General features: G+C 38.9%; 2 protein-coding genes across 6 annotated transcripts in view; one reads left to right on the forward strand and one right to left on the reverse strand.

Moving 5' to 3' along the window:
- LOC114052094 (uncharacterized protein C7orf50 homolog) overlaps nt 1–19,633 on the forward strand; it is a 338,906-nt gene that overhangs the window by 95,899 nt on the left and 223,374 nt on the right. For all 4 annotated transcript variants that reach the window (XM_027874533.1, XM_027874537.1, XM_027874534.1 and 1 more), the window contains one exon: nt 6,373–6,408. In XM_027874533.1, coding sequence (XP_027730334.1) covers nt 6,373–6,408 — 36 coding nt within the window. The remainder of the gene's footprint in view (nt 1–6,372; nt 6,409–19,633) is intronic.
- Nucleotides 1,470–19,633, reverse strand: part of LOC114052093 — a 21,975-nt gene continuing 3,811 nt past the window's right edge. The window contains exons 1-2 of one of the 2 annotated variants that reach the window (XM_027874532.1): nt 7,908–8,054; nt 1,470–2,844 (exon numbers count right to left, since the gene is read on the reverse strand). In XM_027874532.1, coding sequence (XP_027730333.1) covers nt 1,821–2,807 — 987 coding nt within the window. In that variant the 5' untranslated portion in view covers nt 2,808–2,844; nt 7,908–8,054 and the 3' untranslated portion in view covers nt 1,470–1,820. Of the gene's footprint in view, nt 2,845–7,907; nt 8,055–19,633 lie in introns of those variants that run through there. The other variant, XM_027874531.1, reaches the window with a different exon arrangement.

A 19,633-nucleotide genomic window follows, 5' to 3' on the forward strand; every position in this document is an offset into this window, starting at 1 on the left:
AAGCTTAGAACCTCTTCTCAGAATAGTATTTTTAAATGCATAAATTAAAAAAGTAGGATTACAAAGGAAACAAATGACATTGGAATAAGTTATTAAAATACTTAAAATAAAAGTTCACTAACCCCAGATTATGAACTCCTTCAATAAATCAGCATGACCCCTAAATTTTCCACAAACTGAATGGTTCATTGTTTGACAAATGTCTCATTTTTTCCCATCTCAGTGTTTTTATTCATGCCATTTCCTCCTGCCTCATGGCTAATATAGAAATTTGTTTTGCATGTCTACACACATTTGTAATGGTTTTTAAATTTTTCTTGCCTTCTCAGTAGGTGAAGGTAGGGGGAAGAAGAGGAGACGGAATGTGGAATTGAAAATAAAATTGAATAAAAAAGAAAGAAAAAAAATTCTTCCCCTTTTAATGCCTTTTGTTGCCTTCTCTGCATGGTGAAATTCTCACACTTTCATCAAAGTGCAACTTAAATGCCTTCTCTTCCATCACTCTTTATCTGATCTACTGGAATGAAGAGATTTTTCGTTGTTTATTTCATGGCAATTTGCATTGACACATCGTTCTCCCTCATAGAATCGAAATTTCATGAGACCAGGGACCATGTTTGATTCACTTTTGTGTCCTTTACAAAATCTAGCACAGTGTCTACCACCTAGTAGGCACATTATGAATATTTGGGAATAAATGAAGCAGAGAATTTTTTTTAATATATATTTTGTATTCCTGCCTCACAAAACTCTCTTGGCATGTGAGCACACATTCTTTAACTTAAGAGAAATATTTTTGCTGCATATTTCTCACATAAAACCATTGGCATCAAGAATTATTCTTGGATTTACAACTAGTAATAGTAAAGGAATCCAGTAAAGTTCAGGCCATACTCAGTGTAATTAATTTCTTTAGTTTACCTTCCCAAGACCAGGCTAATCTTGGACGATTCATAATAAATATCCCTGGCATTTGTATATCTGCTTTATCCTTTCCAAAGCACTTGTATTTCTGTGCTCTCGTGTGATCTATACAGTAATCCTGTAAAATGGGTAAATAGGTGGGGCATTTGTTATATGAAATAAATTGAAAAGCATCTTCAACAAAATCACAGTCTCAGAGTCGTGGGACCAGAACCTTGGTATTCTCAGTCCTAACTGACTGTTTTTCCACTATGGCGTATTAGAGCAAACAGAACATTGTCCCATCGTTATCACTGAATTAGCACCATAGAAACTATTTTTAAATATGTGAGTGATAACTTTTTAACCTCAGTTTGTTATAGTATTTAAAAAAAAAAAACCCTTATTTTATTCTTAGTAAGACCTGAGCCAGGTTTCTCTGGTTAATTCAGCTACTCTTGAGAATGAATTTCTGCTGCAGCAGTCATATGTGCCTTATCTCTCTGTTGTTCCATATTGTCTTTCAATGAATAGCATATTTTAAAATGAACTGGGAAAGTGAAATATTGCTTAAATATCCAAATATATTCTGGCTTGTATTTATTGAATCCATTGTGAATGTATTCAGGTAGCTTGGCACCAGTTTTAACTTGTGAGGGAGCTTAAGAAGGCTGGCTGCCTTCCATTCTGATTTCTTATTTAAACGGAGGTGCTTTTTGGCATTTAGGAATAGTTGGGGATGATCTAGACTCTAATAGTAACAAAATCCCCGCAGTCTCTTGCCAAGACGTCAAATCCTGCCTACTTGATCTTGCAGTGCAAATTGGGAGTTGCAGCAGATGGGCTGTGCTCCTCTTAAAAGGCTGAGCCGCTAAAGGCTTGCCAGTGTTGCCTCTCTCCACCCTGCCTTGCGCATTTTAGATTCTTCTCTCCAGGGGCATGCTGCTGTGGGTCTCTTCTTCCCTCCGGCACTGTTTGGTTAGATTTTGTAGGCTTTTCTTCAGGGAAAGCTTACATGGCTTATAAAGAAAAAGAATGGCCAGGTTACTTGCCCAGCTCTCACCAAACAGGACTAGCTCTGCAATATTCATGATGAGCTCATCTCTGGGAGAACCATTATCCCTCTGAAGTTTGAGCCTGGACCTGTTGAGTAGCATAATATTGTAAAAGAGACGACAGGCAAACATGATCAGGGTGATGGTCAGCATGACCAGGTAAATGGGCCTGTTGTCTTTCTGTGGATGAGTAGCTCTCCGTACCAGCTTCCCAATGATTAGGGTAAAGAAAACCACTTCTATAATCAATGTTACCCCAAAACCCAAGCTGAATTTGACAATCTCATATTCAGGCCAGGCTGTCAGCGGGTCCACTTGACACAGGGTACTTTTAAGTAACGAGCCAGCTATGCCTAGAAGCATCACCCCTCCCAGGGAGCTGCTGAAAGCACAAGCAAAGACAAGGCTTAAGTTTCCCAGGGGCTTTTTGATCAGTGTCACCACCCTCAGACAGGGCAAGTAATCCTGGAACAGGAACGTATAGAGCATGGCAATCTGAATGTATTGAGCATTGAAGTAACAAATGTTGAAGAAAAAAGAAAGTACCCCGCAGCCCAGGTTGGTGGTTGGTATGTAATCTGGTCTAGTTATGGCAGTGAATGAAAACAGGGTCACCAGAAGGTTTGTCATAGTCAAGTCCAAGAGGTACAGGTCCAGTTTTTCCAGCCTAGTGTGCCTCTTTATAAAGGTGGTCAGGTTGAATGTGCCGGCCACCAGACTTGTTGGGACAAACAGTGCAATGTAGATGTGCATAAATCTTGATATGATGTTCTGTGACCTTATGATATCTTCAATTTCAATGAAGTCTTTACTTGGATATTTTATCCACGTCATGTTGTGTGAGATCATCTTCTCAGGAAGGGCTTTAGGGAAATGAAGTCACAATCTGTAAAAGAAACAGATCCAGAAATGACCTCTGATTGATTGAAGCACCAAGAGTGGATGGTTGGTCATAACGGGACGGTCATCATTTTAAAAGAAGGTGTTGGGGGTTTTTACCTCAGTGCCAGAAGAAGGCTTGTTTTCAATCACTTTCTTTTGTGGACAGCAAGTTTCAGGAAACCTGGGGCATTCTTTGGGGAAAGGTTCTAGAGCAGGGATGGGGAACCTGTGGCCTTGAGGCCATATGTGGCTCTCTAGGTCCTTAAGTACAGCCCTTTGACTAGATCCAAACTTCACAGAATGAATCCCTTAATAAAAAGATTTGTTCTGTAAAACTTGGACTGAGTTAAAAGACTACACCCAAGGACCTAGAAGGCCACATGTGGCCTTGAGGCCACAGGTTTCCCACCCTTGTTCTAGAGGTTCCTAGTAAAAGTAGAATTCCTAATACCCACTTGAAAAAGTATAAAATTGCAAAATGGACAAAATATGTTCTTCTGACCTTCTGGTTTCTCTCCATGTCTTTGTCCTCCAGGTACCTGTGCTCCTACACCTCCCCTAGTCTTTCTTTCCCCATGTGCCTCATGTTCTCAAATAGATATTCATTCACCCAAAGGCCTTCCCTTCCATTAGAATTCCCATTTACTGAGATTAATCTCAGTAATTGAGTATTCGCTCAGCATTGATCCAATTGAAATAATTTATACTAATGTGTGAACAGTCAATATACCACACCTTCATCATATGTCTCAGGAGAGTAGTTAGTTGGTACAAATCCACCTCCAAAGAATGGAATGAGATATTTTTGATCAGGGGATCTTCTTTCTGCTTGCCTTGTCCCATGCGTCCCTTTCTTCGTGTGTGTGTGTGTGTGTGTGTACACTCACCCATAAAAATACCAATTAATCTATCGGGTACAAACATGCTCTTCCATATACACAAACATGACCTTCCATATACACAAACACTTTCATGTTTGCAAGTAGCTCAGCACCTTAGAGGATCAGTAAAAAGTCATCAGGAGAAGAGATGGTACACATTAATGTATGTAATATTCAGATTCAAAACCAAGAACGGCAAGTGGTGGCTTCCCTTCCTGTCCACCCTCTCAGACTATCCCTGGTGAGGACACCATATTTGATATTCTCCAAGATTTGAGTCATAAACCAAAATGAGTTTTTTTCAGTAACTTCCCCATTCCTTTTTCCAACAAGGAATTTTTTTACTTCCTTAAGTCTATAATTTATTCTAAATATAGTTTATATGCTATATTATTAGGCACTTTACCCAAATTCCAAAGACAAAACCATAGAAAAAGCAAAGAATAATTATAAGAGTTGATTCTTAGTCTCTGATCTATTTGAGTTCTGAATTTGAGTATTTTTGTTTCATATTTTGGAACTCTCATGCATTTTAAATTTTTAAAAAATTCTGCTATGGAAATGATAGAAAATTTCACAGTGTGGCCATAGCAGCCATCATATTTTTAAAAATAATTTCCATTGGATTGCAGTCTGATTTATTCCTTTTCAGCCTGGAGTACATTTTTACTGCTAAGTTGTAAATTCCCAAAGTTAGAGGTTTCACCGACAGTGTTGACAGACTGTTAGCTATAATGGTCCCATCATGTATCACTCTAATAATTCTGTTTCCATACCGAATGGCTTCTCTTTTTTTCCTTTTAACTAAACAGTAGGCTGTGTTGCAAGATATAATTGCTATTTATTCAAAGGAAATTGAAGGCCATAAATTCAGAGGTATAACTTTAATAGAATACCTGAAGGCTTGGTGGGTATAACTGAAAAATGGTAGTTAGCATATACTTTCTGTGATAAATAAATATCCCTAAGAAGTAGAGTCATTGTAGATTACAGAATTGATTTGCTATGAAGAATGCATATTTTATTTGAAACATGTATTTGCTATAAAATAATGTGATGGGTTTTTTTGGGGGACAGGGGTCCATACATACTACAGCTTGTCTATTTCAATAAATCTTGTCCCTTTCAAAGTAGTCTTTTTTGAGAGGCTGTACACTTATACCAATAATACCATAATTGTTCAAGAGCTTTTTGGAACTCCTGTTTGGTACTTATGTAGTGAACTGGAAAGAGATTCAGTGGATTTGGGTTCAAATCTCAGCTTTGCCACTTTATCTTTATGTGACTGTGAATAAGCCATGTAATCTCTCTCTACCTCTTCTGCTGAATGAATAAGGGTTTGGATGAGATGATCTTCAAGATCTGTTTCATCCCTAAATCTTTGATATTATGACTGTAGCTGAAAGAAGGCTCAGATCTCACCCAACCTCCTCAGTATAAAGATGTGGAAATTGAGGCCCAAAGAAGTGACTTGTGGAAAATGACAAAAGATAGTCCTTGCTGTAAGAGATTTGGAAGCCAGGTCCTCTGACTCCAAATCCAGTGCTTTCTGCACTGAAGCAGGCTGCCTCACTTGTCTTCAGACCTTTTGTAGTCCCCTTGGCATCTAACACAATCCCTTGCACATGGTAAATCTGTTAAATTGTTTTTTCAAAATCAAACGCAGAGGTTGAAGGAGGATGTGGTAATGAAAAGAGGCCTGGATTTGGAGTCAGAAAACCCAACTACAGATCCTAGCTTTGCTTCTTTCTCCCAGTGCTGATGTTGGGCAAGTGATTTTAATTACCCTGGGCCTTGGATTCCTCCTCTATAAATTGCAGGGTCAAGGTAAAATGATCCATAAGGTCCCTTCTAGCTTTAGATCCTATAAAACCATATATGACATTCAGCATCAATAAGTTTTCACCAATGGACCAGTCTTTAGTGTCACATCCAAAACATTGGTGAAGTTATCCTGCCATAGTTATAGGTAACTTTAAGTTACCTGATAAAAGATTGGTGTCACCTCCCAGAGAAAAAGCCACACCTCTCCTGGAGAGGCTTGTCACAAGCCAGTCTAATGTGAACAGTGAAGTTGCCTGTGGTTTCTTTTTCGAAAACTTAATGTTAACAAAGGTGAGAAATAAGCTAGGATATTAGCTTTTTCAGTGAACTAGAATAGCAAGTTATGAGGGGGGGCGGGGAAGAAAGGTCGAAAGTTGGATATTGACCTAGATTTATAGCTGAAGCAAGATGTAGTAGAGAACTCTGATCTTCCCCTGGAGCCAGGAAGACTTGGGGTCATGTGTTGCCTCTGACTTATACTGGCTATGTGACCCTGGGCAAGTCAGTGAAACTGTCTAAACTCTGTCTAAAAGCAACTATCTAAAACTCTGTACTGATCTGATCTACTTTGGTAAATGCAATTCCTTACCAGAAGAGGAGCTCCTTACAGCAATGACATCCCAGATTTATTCCCTAATCTTGGTTTGTTCCCACCAGACTTCTTCAGTTTATTGGCATTAGTCATGTTCAAATTCAGTTTAATTTTTATGGAGAAATGCACCCCCACTCCCTGTGCCCATTCACTAATCTTATATTAATATAGTAATACATTAACATTTTAAAAATTGAATTAATAATGAATAATTCCCCTTCCCTCTCTTTTCCAGATATCCTCAGACCCTTTGGAAACAGAAGTTTCTCAGGTATGTCTCTAGCTTTTTTTTTTTTTTTTGAAGGGCCATGGTTATAGGGCTTATAGCATTTCAGTATCAGCTTTCTTCCAGTGAGTAAAATAGTGAATAATCACTATGTGTGAACCCAGCATGACTTGAAAATTAAGAGCACAGACTGTCCTAAGAGGAAATTATCAGAATTTTTCTATAAGGCAAATTGGAAAGAGAATCTTTTGAACATTTACCATAGGTAGAAAATAAAATTATTTTAAACAGAATGTATTAAAGGGCATGAGATGTTAAATCTGGATTGATTGGGACTAATTGGACTGCTTCTCATTGGATGCTTGAGAATAAATGTTTTGTTTTGTTTTTAATAACCAGAGGCTGTCAAAATCCCTTGATTTAGGAAACATATTGTCACATTTCAGTTTTATGCTGTGTGGATTATCTGGAGCATAGGTTCCCAAAGTGGGCAATACTGCCCCTTGAGGGGCGCTGAAAGAATTGGGGGGGGGGTGTGGTAGTAGTTTGAAATGACACAAATTTTTAAAAAAAGTTAAAAGGTTAAGAAAGTAGATTTCCAGGGGGATACTGAGTAATTTTTTTTTTTTTTTGAAAAGGGGTTGGTAGGCCAGATATGTTTGGCAACCTCTGATTCTGGAGCTACCTCCAGCCGTTCCCTACTTTTACACAACCAGGGTTAGGGCTTCTGATTTTAGGCAGAGCTCAATGAGAAGGAGCTGTTTGTGTCTGAATGTTTCGTTTAAGCATGTGTCCTTGATTGTGCTCCAAAACAAAACAGAAGTGATCTTCAGTCATCCATTCCATTGTGTGTGCCTTTTTTCTTTTCCATAAAGACAATTTGACTCGAATTCAGCAGTGTGGCAAACCAGCCACAGCACTGCATTACTATAGATACTATAATATTCTAATAGGTGCTGCAGAAAACTGGAAGCAAAGCAGAAGTTATATCAATCAGCATCTAGGTGGTACAATAGATAGAGTCCTGGGCCTGGAGTTAGGAAGACTCATCTTCCTGAGTTCAAATATGGCCTCAGACACTTATTAGCTATGTGACCCTGGGCAAGTCATTTCACTCTGTTTGCTTCGGTTTCCTCATCTGTAAAATGAACTAGAGAAGGAAATGACAAATGACAAACCACTCCAGTCCCACAAAGAAAGTTACAAAAAGTTGGACATGACCGAAGATGACTAAGCAACAACATTTATATAGTGCTTATTATGGGCCAGGCTCTCTGCTAAGTGTCTTATAATTATTATCTCATTTGATTCTTACCAAAACTCAGGGAGGTAGAAGAGGAAACTGAGGCAAACAGGAATTAAATGACTTGCCCACTATCAGAGCTAGTAAGTGCCTGAGGCCAGATTTGAACTCAGATCTTCCTGATTCTAGCTCTAGCACTCTATCCACTGCACCTCCTAGCATTTATTAAGTACTTCCAATATGCTAGGTGCTAGGGGATACAATGACAAAATGAGACAGCCTCTGCCCTCCAGGAGCTTACATTTTGTTGGAGAGACAACAGTAGTCATCATGGTACAGTGGAAAGTACACTGGCTGTGACGTTAGCAGACCTGGACTTCCATCTCTGACATTAATATCTGGGTGACTTTGAGCAAGTCATTTAACTTCCCCAGGTCTCCATTTCCTCATAGGTAAAATGAGGGGGTGGGATAAGGGACTGCTGAGGCCCCTTCCACCTCTAAATCTGTGATCCTGTGATGCTTTGATCCTATGAAAAATAAACAAGATATGAACAAGATAAACAGGATAATTTGCTAGTAGGGTCGAGTTGGGAATCACGAATGGCTGCATGAAAGGTGTGGTTGCACTGAGCCTTGGAGGCAGTAAGGCCTGCTAAGAGGGAGAGGTGAGGAGGAGGACAGACACCGTGAGGGCATGGACACAGGCCAGGGGCGGCATGCGGGAGGGTGACAGCAGTGGGTGACACAGTGCGTGAAGAGGAGTAATGGAGGATAAGCCTGGGAAGGTTAAGGCAGAACTCCTTAGGGAGTGAAATATGAGTGATATTTTCTATGGTGGGATCCAGTAAAGGTGACTGAGGAGGACTGGTCAGACAGGCCGGAGACTATGGGAGGAGAAAGGAATGGTGTTTATAGCTTTCAGTGCTGCTTCCTCCTAGGCTGGCTTAAACTCTTCTGTGACTTTTCTTTCCTTATGCTTATTATCTCAAATGAGATGGTAATTGTAAAGCCCTTAGCATAGTGCTTCCCAAATAGTAAACTCTCTGTAAAGGTTAGCTATTGTTATTATTATTATTCCAGAGAATCTACTGTTATGTAAACTCTCCTCACCTGTCATTTACTATTTATTTTTTAGGGAGTGGGGTGAGGAAAAGATGGGTCAACAGTGACACATAAGCCTTTGAGATTTCCCTGTTTCCATAGGGACTCAAAGGGGTTGATTTAAAGAGGAAGAGTTTAGCTTAATACTGGCCTACATACTTGACACCTGGTGGTAAATTCTGGGCTGCTGAGAGTCAAACTTATCCATTTGAGCTTGGAACATTGTTGCCCTGGAAAAGTCTGGTGCTTAATTGATCAGACAAGCTCATCATTGGAATCCTGTGCTCACTTAATAGCCTTTGACTATTTGAGTTAAATGGTCTCTTAGTGATGTTACTATTTAATTTTGGAGCACTGAAATTATACTGCTTATCTGGATTTTGATTGGTTGCATGGTATGCTATTACTAGAACATCCGTCCTATTGAAAGAGTGCCCTTTCACCCCTCACTCCCCATATAGGAGTGGACAAACCCTAAGGCAGCATGAGTCTGTTTTTATTTTGAGTTATCTGTTTGGTAGATGAAGTGCATAATCTGTGTTTTCCAAGCTGTGGTGCGGTAGAAATATTTAATCATATCTGTCTTTTTCCTTATATTCTCCATAGTTTTCTTTTTTAGAGCATAAGGATATTGATTCCCTTCTGTAAGAACAAAAAACAGCTCCCTAGTTTCCTCAAATTGGAATCCTTTAGCCTAGGCTGAGGGTATTCCAACAATTGGTGCCCTACTTTACCAGTTCTTCCTTATTTTCTACTACATTGCCCTTGCTTTAGTCACCTTCCCGTTGACTGCAAATACCATTTTCATTACTATTTATGTACCTTTATCATACTTTTGCCCTCCACCCAAAAAGACCTTAGTCCTCAGTTTGATAGTACACTTCTTATAATTCATAGTCCTTTACACAAATTCACTGCTTTCGTGAAGACTTTCTTGCCAAATCTAACTACTTCTTTATTACTAAGGATAATTGACTCATAGAATTAATAGAGGTTTTTTAGAGTTGGAAGGGATTTAAAAATAATTTAAACTAGAGCCTTTGTTTTAAAGATGTGGACATTGTGGGCCAGAGATGATAAAGTGACTTTCCCAGGAAGAACACATCTCTTTAGTGGCAGAGCTGGGACTAGAAACAAGGTCTCTTAATAGATTCCTGCCATTTTCTTCTATATTACATTGCCAGTCCTAGGCCCTTACATATGCTTGAGATATACCACACTATGTTGTATCTACTTTAATATACTGTCATAGAATTATACTCTTTTTGTTTCATGTCTGCATCAGCTTCTTAACTAGATTGTAAGTTCCTCAAGGGCAAGAGCTATTTCTTCTACTTCTTTTGTATCCCCCATGGTACTTGGGCAAATAGCAGGTTCAGAGTAAACGCTTATTAAATTGAATGATGATGAGAAAGAATAGAGCCAAGAAAAAATAATAAGCAACCTTTTGGTAGCTTCTTCCAAAAAAAAAAATCACTTTAAGCTCAAAGTTGCCCACATGAGTACACATAAGCTTTGGGAAGATCTCTTTCAAATATATTGATAATGACCTTTCTAACCCTTTAGAAAAATCCTCCTAAACACAGACAGACACCTGAAGATTTGTTTGCTTGATTTTGATTTCCATTTTTCTGTGGATTCCTAAAGATGGTAGTGGTACTATAGAATGTAGAAGGTGACTGATAAGTTATTTTAATGGTTAAAATTTGGGCATTTGGCACAGGCGTGGATATTCTGTAAAGCAAAGGTTCTCAGACTTCTCTTTTTCCCCCCCTCTTGGCACAGAATTCTTTGTCATGAATAATTTAGGTTGGCAACTCTGCAGCAGAATTTGGAGACTCACATATACCCAGTTTCCTTTCATTAAGAGCAACTCTTTTTATTTAGAGTCCTTTGCAGCTACGGAGCCTGATGTGTTCTTGTGTTAGTGCATATGTGTAATAGGTGAATTTTTTAGTATGAATGCTATAGTTACTGTACGATGTAGTCTAAACTAGCAAAATCCATGTGAAACACAATTATTGATAAATTTTCTTTTATTTGCAATGGCATAATGTCCAAAATTTCATAGCACACCTGGCAAAACTCCTGGCACATTAGTTTGCCTCAGCATACTCTTTGGAAATGACTTCTATGAAGGAAGGCAGCATGAGGTTGTAGAAGGAACTTTGGGAAAGGAGTCCTGAGACCTGGGGGCTGGTCCCAGCTCTGCTACTTCTTGAGCTATGTGATTTGGGGGCAAATTACTTCCTCTTTTTTAGACCTCTATTTTCATCTATAAAATTTAGGCATTCAATTAGATTGCTTGTGAAGTCTCTTCTAGATCTAACATTCTCTGATATGAGATATAGGCAGTATGTATGGCTTGAAGTTTTTGCACTTAAGAAATGCCACTGGATTGATTAATCCTATTTTCTTTCTATAGATACAGAAGAGATAAAAAGCTGCTTGTTCTGATGGTGTTTTCCTTGTGGTTTGATTCTTTCCCTGCCTCAGCCCAAAGAGATTTACTTTTTCTTTCTTTTGTCATTATCTCTTTTTCCTGGTAGAAGTGAGCTTTTGTATCTCCTTCAGCCTCTATTAATATTTCCATTACTGTCTATGCAGCTCTTTCCAAACTTTCTGCCAAGTGAACTGTTGAGTAACCGTGTCAGATTCTTTTACATGGAATCTCAGTCTCACTTTGTGGTTCATAGCTTTTGTGGTTGGCTGATTGTCCAGGCACAATCTAGGAACTTGCTAGTTAATTAAAGTTGTTTTTATCTGGAAAACTGCCATACCCAGAGCAGGAATAGAGCTGATTAGTGTTTTGATATGTTGGAATGCAAAACATTGGGATCTAGCCTTGGTACTGATGTTTAAATAGTATTTTGAAGAAGAATGAAAGGAACCAGCTACACACACACCTTAGCCTAATTAGCCTAATTTTGAGGATCTCTCTGTGTGCACATATCTCTCTCTGTTTATCTAGCTAACTATGTATCTTTCTATCTATCTGTCTACCTACCTACCTCCTGCCCATCTGAACTAAATAGCCCTAACTTCAAAGCATCAGATTTAAAACTTTGGTGTATTTATACTGCTTTTGTGGAGTGATGTGTTGCTGTTTTTTTGTTTTGTTTTTTGGTGAGGCAATTGGGGTTAAGTGACTTGCCCAAGGTCACACAGCTAGTACGTGTAAAGTGTTTGGTCTGAGGCCAGATTTGAACTCAGGTCTTCTTGACTTCAGGGCCGTGCTCTATCCACTGCACCACCTAGCTGCCCTTGATGTGTTGTTTTCATGAAAGTAGTATTTTCATGCAATGTTAAAGAGATACCGTCAGCCTATTTAGGCTCTTCCCCATCTCCCCTCTCCTTTCTCTTTGCCTCAAGACAAAATAATTCCAGAAACAGCATTGTTCTTGGAGATAGCTTGCAGTTGTATTCCTTCATAAGTACTGAATAAAGTAATCTTGCCCATGAGAGTAGAAATATAAATAAAGTGCTATTTTTGAGTCTTCTGAGGCTGATATTTCATTGGTTGTATATTAGTTTTATATAACTGTGATCAATAAGGTTTTCTCACTCTGTGTGTGGGTGTGGTTGTGGGTGTGGGTGTGTGCAGACAGACAGAGAGAGAGAGATCTTGCTTAAGGCCTGAGTGCGCCCATAGAAGCCTTTTCTACTCCAGACAGTGGTGATGATTGCCATGCTTGGTGTGAGGAATGGGGAATGAATTCAGGAATATACTCAGGCCTCCTGTGGGGCAGACTTTCTTTGGTCCTGGTGTAGAGGGAGTAGAGCCACCAAGATGGAGTGTGGCTGTCCTGTGCTGCACTGTCAAAGGCGATGTGACGGCATCTCTGCTCCGTCCTAAGTCCTGCCTGATGGGATAGGCCAGATTTCTCTTTTTGGAAGATCCAGACCTCCCCAACCACTTGACCACAATCAGGTGCTGAAGACTTGTATGAGAATGGGAATATTGTTTCTCCTTTTCATCCTTTTCCTCAAATAAGCCCCAAGGACCCTAGAAACTTTCTTGTTGTTCATTTGTTTTCAGTTGTGTCCAACTTATTGTGATCTCCTTTGGGATTTTCTTGGGAAAGATACTGGAGTGATTTGTCATTCCCTTCTCTAGCTCATTTTTACAGATGAGGAAACTGAGGCCAATAGGGTTAAATGACTTGCACAGGGTCACACAGCTACTACGTGTCTAAGGCCAGATTTGAAGGAAGATGAGTCTTCCTGATTCCAGGCCTGGTATTCTATCAACCATGTAGCTGTATAGGGAATTGACATGAGGACAGAGTACAGAAATCTTGACGTAGACTTTATTGTCCCCCTGAAACTAGCCTAAATCTAAATTCAGAAGGACCACTCATGGGTCACAACCTCTTCCTCCCACTTTCAAGTTCCTACACAGTATAAGGCACACAATTATCTTATGTTTTCCCCAGCTCCAGGGTTAGTCAAATCAACAATTATTCATTAACCTACTATGTTCCAGGCATTGTGGTAAGTGTTGGAAAAAATGAAGAATGCTCTCAAGAATGCTCACAGTTTAATGGAAAGACAACATTTTAAAAATTATGTACAAATAAAATATAGACAGGATAAACTGGAGATAATGTTAGAGGGAAGGACTAGCATTTGTTTTTTATTTATGAACATATGGGCTAGAAAGTTTGCCTAAGCTTGTCTACTTGAGTTGACTATATGTTGTTTGTTCTTCATTCTTTTTTTTTTTTTTTTTTTGGTTCTTCATTCTTAAAGAGGACCATGACATCAGAAAAGTGATGCCATGACTTGCAAGTGAAATGGATTTAAGTGAGGGAGGACTGTGCAAAGTTACCAGCCTCACTTTCTCCTCTAGAGCCATCTGGGGCCAGTGGTGAGATATAGATCAGGACAACTGGAGATGGCCCTGGATGCAGTAGGAGACCTTGGCCTTCTTAAGCTATTTATATAAAAACTAATTGTGTTTCCCCCATCCCATTGAGTCCACATCTGAGATTTCTGGTGGAGGTTATGTGGCTGTGCGGTGTCATTGACCAAAAAGTATTGAGAACAGTTTTTAGATTTAAGAAATGCGTACTGTCTCCTTATGTCCCTGTACAGTTGCCATGGGAAGGATCCTTGCTCAGAGATAGCAGCATGGTATAGAAGAATATCTGCTTAGATTTAGAGTCAGAGAACCAGCCTTACCACTTCCTATTTGAGTGGTCTTAGAGAAGTCACTTAACATCTCTTTTGTTTCCTCATTCTCTTGGAAGGAGAAGGTTGTACTAGATGACCTCTGGAAGTTCGTCCCAATTCTACATTAATGCTCCTAGTACATCCGCTTCACTTTTCTTTTTCACTTGTCTTTTTCCTAAGCTGGGACTTGAGTTGACTCTAGTAAGTCAAGAATTCACACAAGGTTCACTGACCACACTTAATGACTTTACAGTGATGGCTTGCTTCTTGTACTCCTGCTTTTATTTAGAGTAGGTATTGCTAACCTGGAAGCTATGAATTTTTTTTAAATAAATATTTTGATAACTGTATTTCAATATAAGGGCAGCTAGATGGTGCACTAGATAGAGTGCTGGGCCTGGAGTCAGGAAGACTAATCTTCCTGAATTCAAATCAGGCCTCAGGCACTTTCTAGCTGTGTGACCCTGAGCGAGTCACTTAACCCTGTTTGCCTCAGTTTCCTCATCTGTAAAATGAGCTGGAAAAGGAAATGACAAAATGCTCTAGTATCTCTGCCAAGAAAAACCCAAAAGTGGTCATGAGGAGTCAGACATGACTGAAAAACAACTAAAACAACATTTCAACATAATTGATTTCCCTTGTAATTTTATGTATTTCATTTTATGCATTTAAAAATATTATTCTGAGAAGAGATCCCTGAGCTTCACCAGACTGCCAGAGGAGTCCAGGACACACAAAAAAAAAGGTTAAAAACACCTGGTTTAGAGAAGCCCTAATATTTAGCTATCTAGGCTCTTCTCTCTCCTTTATGCAATACTAATATCTGCCCATAGTAAATGATGGGTTAGAATTTCTTTAGGATTCTTGGAGATGGAGATTCTGGTAGCTAACTCTAATTCAATACTAGTACAATAAAAGTGGATGGTATATAATTTGCTGACCACCCCAAAATGTTCAAATCGATTCAACAAGCATGTATTTCTGGGTGCTTACTGCGTACAAGGCCCCATGTCTGGCAACCATATAATGGTTTTAAGAGAAAGCATATATATTCATAATGCAGATCTGTGTTTTCATATGTTTAAAACGTTACAGAATCCTACAAAAACTTTTGGCCAGACTATGTGTGGGAAATGCATAGGATCCATACTTTTGAAAAATTTTTACATTTCCCCCAAAGGTTTCATTTGATGATATAGATAAGCTCTGACAGGAGTATTGGTTCTAGGCCTATTCCTTCATGTTTTGTGTGGCAAAAATTAGTGGGTTTTTTTTTATCTGAATTTTGAATCCACATGCCTCATTTCCTTTTTTGAGGAGTGTGGTAACTAGGCTTAGGGGAATGCTATAGACATAGACACTGAGAGATGTCATACAGCTTCTCTTGTCTATACTTCAATATATCTGGATTTTAGCAAGAAATTTGACAAGATCTTTCACAGACCACATGGAAAAGAAGGAAAGATGTGATCTGCATAATAGTACAGTTAGGTAGTTTTTGAACTGGGTACCTGACCATACCAAAAAATTATGTTTAAAGGATTGGTCTACATGAACAGAGGTTTCTGATGCACTTCAGCACATTTCCTAACCATGATTTTTTCCTACTCTTGTCAAAAGTTTTTGTTGTTGCCTTGGATTGAACAAATATAAATGGTGTGCTTATCAAATGGGAAGGACAGGTAATAGAGTGAGTGACAGAATCAAGAATAGGATCTCAGAATGGAATAATGGGCTGAAATTTACAAGGTGAAATTTCCTGAGATTCAGTGTGAAGTCCTACACTGGGATTCACAAAGACTGTACAAGAACACATGTGGGGGGTGTGATCAGGAAGCAGTTGGGATGAAAATGTCTGAGTTGTTTTGGTGGACTGCAAGCATAGTTTGAGATGGCCATATGATGTGGCAACTAAGAAGGCTGATAAGATTTTGATCTACAGATGGTGTCTACACTTGTTTTTTAGAACATTTTGATAACTATTTCAGTATAATTGGTTTCTTTTGTATTTTATTATATGTATTTTAAAACATTGCCCTGAGAAAGAGGTCCATAGGAAAGGAGTCAGCAGATTGCCAAAGAGGTCTGTGCAAAAAAAAGGTTAAGGACTCCTGGTCTAGAGAGAAGGATTTTCATGTTTTGTTGTACTTTTCCCTGTTCAGACTATACATCAAATGTTGGGGGTGGGGATTTTGAGGGGGCTGCCATATTTTTGAAGAGACACTCATAAGTTTAACATGAATGTGGGTTTGGGGGGAAGGGCAGTTACCAGTGTAGTGAGGGACTAGAAAACATTTGAAGACATTGGGGTTGGTTAGCCTTTGAAAGACGTTTGAGGAATGGGATAAGGAAGGGAAATTGTGCTTGACTTCATGTATTTGAAGATTTGTATGGAAGAGGGATTAGACATACTTTGTTTAATTCTGGAGGGTAGAACATGGGGTGAGGTGGGGGTAGGTGAGCAGAGAGAAGTTCCTTGGAGTAATTGGGCTGAGGAAAATTTCTTAACATTGAGCTGTCCAAAAATTATTTGCTCTTAGGAGAGTTTAGTGGAAGAGGTCTGGGTTTATTTAGCCTTCAAGCAAAGGCTGGATGACTACTTCTTTGGATTGAACTAGATGACATATGGATATGACCTATTCTCTGTGTGAGTGTGTGTGTGTGTGTATTGATGTTTTCTACTTTAAAGATAAAATTGCTATACAAAAAATTTTTCCCATTTTCAGAACAAATAAATCAGACCATGAGTATATCCATTACAAAGAAATTCTTCTCTTTGCAATTAGGTGGTACAAGGGATAGACTGCCTGACCTAAAGTCAGGAAGACCTGAGTTCAAATTTAGCCTCAAGTCACTTTCTAGTAAAATCCAATAAATATTTATTAAGCACCTACTATGTGCCTAGTACTGTGCTAAGTGATGGATATACAATTAATAAAAAGAAAGACAGCCCCTGCCCTCAGAGACCCAATAATCTAATGATCCTGGGCAAGTCACTTAACCTCTGTTTGCCCTAGTTTCCTCATCTGCAAAATGGGGAAAATAAGAGCACATAAGTGCCTGGCACTTAGTGCTATATAAATGCTAGCTTTTGTTATTATTCTCTTTAATGAGATTCCATCCAGGATTCCTTTCTTTAACAATACAGTCAAATGGGGGGCATCTAGGTGGCGCAATGGATAGAGCACTGACCCTGAAGTAAGGAGGACCTGAGTTCAAATCCGGCCTTAGACCAAACACTTAACACTGTGTTAACACAGCTGTGTGACCCTGGGCAAGTCCCTTAACCCTAATTGCCTAAAAAAAAAAAAAAATACAGTCAAATGTTTGCTTCTAGACTATTTGCAGCAAAGCTTAGAGGAGGATATGAGACAGTAGAGGATATGAAAGTTCAAGAGTTTGGAGTCTTTGCCAATTGGAGATAAATTGGAAATGGTCAAGTTACATATTTAGAGATGGATTAAGAACTCCTTGATATAGATACTGCGTTCAGAGATTGTATGGGGTTAAGTGACTTGCCTAGGGTCACATAGCTCATAAGTGTCAAGTGTCTGAGGCCAGATTTGAACTCAGGTCCTCCTGACTCCAGGGCCAGTGCTCTATCCACTACCCCCTAGCTTCCACCCATAAGTCTCATTTTGGTCAATGGAATTCTCTTTCCTACCAACAATATTAAGTTAATGGTAGAGGAAGAATTGGAAATAGGGTTCCACTTACCAGCATGATTTATGGAAGCTTTTTGGAGTACACATATTGTGTCTATTCTTGGATATTTCCATCTTTTTTTTTTAAATAATATTTTATTTTTTCTCCAATTACATATTAAAATAATTTTTAACATTTTTTAAAGTTTTGTGTTCCAAATTTTATCTCTCTGTCCTTTCCTCCCTTTCTCACTCCCTGAGACAGTAAGCTATCCAATATAGATTATACATATATAATCATGTAAAACATTTCCATATCATTCATTTTGTACAAGAAGACTCAAATTTTTTTAAAAAAAAGGTGAAAAATAGTATGCTTCAGTCTGTATTCAGAGATTCTGCCAACCGTCATCCCTGTAGTTGCTCTGTCCTCTGATATCCACCTCCAGTGTGTTTACTGTTCAGGGTGGAGGATAGGGCTTACTTGACCACTCAGCTCTAACCTGTTTTTGCTCTGGACACTTTGGTTAAGAAGGTAGACTCTAATTGTAGAGCCTTCTTTCAGCTATCCTCTCTTGTTCCTAATGAACTCAGTTACCTTCAGAAAGAATCAGGCAGAGTTGCAGAGAGGAGAGAAGAAAAATAAAGGCAAATAGAAAACCCCAGGGAGGGCTCTTTAACTTTTAAAATCACTATGGCCAGAGTTGTTGTTTGGCTTTCACAAAGCCGCAGTTTGCCTGGAAATTCTTAAAATATTTCAAAACTCCCTTTCTACGTACCAGGAAACAAAACATGAAGCATCATATCCCTCCTCACCCTTCTCCCCTTCCCCCAAATCAGGAGGGAAGCCAAAGCTTTTACTTAGACTTAGGGATAGCTGTACTTATTTCAGTAAATATTTATTATTATGCATGTTAGACAAAGAACAAAGTAGTCTATAAGGGGGCTACCACATAAATGTAGATAAGTATAGTAAAGAATGAGAGTGAAGAGCAAAAGAGAGACCAGACTACAGACTTTATGAATATTCAATAGCCTGTTCTAATAGCCTGAATGATCAGGGCTAACCAAAAAGGTTTTATTTAGTACCTAAGGTGAGCCTTGAAGGGGGAACATAAGATTCTGGAAGGCAGAGATGAAGGAGGAGAATATTGCAGGGATAGGATATGGTTCGCACATACACAGGGAAGCCAGAGAGTGCCCTGTAGTGGGAAAGACTGGGTTACAGAGACTCTCAAATGCTTGGCTAGGAGAAGTTTATATTTTAGCGTACAGGCATTAGGGAGCCTTTGAAGGTTTGTGTGTGTGTAGGGAACTGTGATTAAATTTAGGCCTTAAGAAAATTATTTCAACAGCTATATAAAGAAGAATTTGAAATACGGAGAGATACTGGGGGCAGGAGACAAATTTGGAAACTGTTGTAATGGTCCATTTGAAAGGTGATGAGGCCCTGAACTAGGCTAGGATGAGAGTGAAGAGTAAACAGCTAAGGTAAGAGATGCCGTAAAGGTAGACTATATATATATGAAATAATATTTTATTTTTTCCCAGTTGAATATAAAACAATTTTTAACATTCATTTTAAAAATTTTGAGTTCCAAATTCTCTCTCTCCTTCCTCTCCCCCCCCCAGATGATAAACAGTTTTATATAGGTTATACATGTGCAGTCATGCAAAACAAATTTCCATATTGGTCATGTTGTGAAAGACGAAACAGCACACAAAAAAAAACCCACAAAAAAAAATGAAGTGAAAAATGGTGTGCTTCGATCTGCATTTAAACTCCATCAGTTCTTTCTCTGGAGGTGAATAGCATTCTTCATGAGTCTGTAAAGATAGAATCTACAGGAAATGACAGCTAATTGTCTATGGAGGGAGATGGAGAAGGAAGAGTCGTTGTTGATTTATGGGATCCTGTAATCATAGATGTAGAGCTGGAAGAGATCTTGGAGGCCATCTGGTCTGACCCATTCATTTTTACAGATTAGGAAGGTTCCTTAATGACTTGGCTGTCAGAGGAAGGATTTTGAACCTGGTCTTCTGACTCCAGAGTCAGCGCTCTTTCTCCTATACTCTGTTGCTAAGTATGATGATATGTGTAGTGG

This window comes from Vombatus ursinus, unplaced genomic scaffold, assembly GCF_900497805.2.
Source record: "Vombatus ursinus unplaced genomic scaffold, bare-nosed wombat genome assembly UNPS02014807.1, whole genome shotgun sequence".
NCBI lineage: Eukaryota > Metazoa > Chordata > Mammalia > Diprotodontia > Vombatidae > Vombatus > Vombatus ursinus.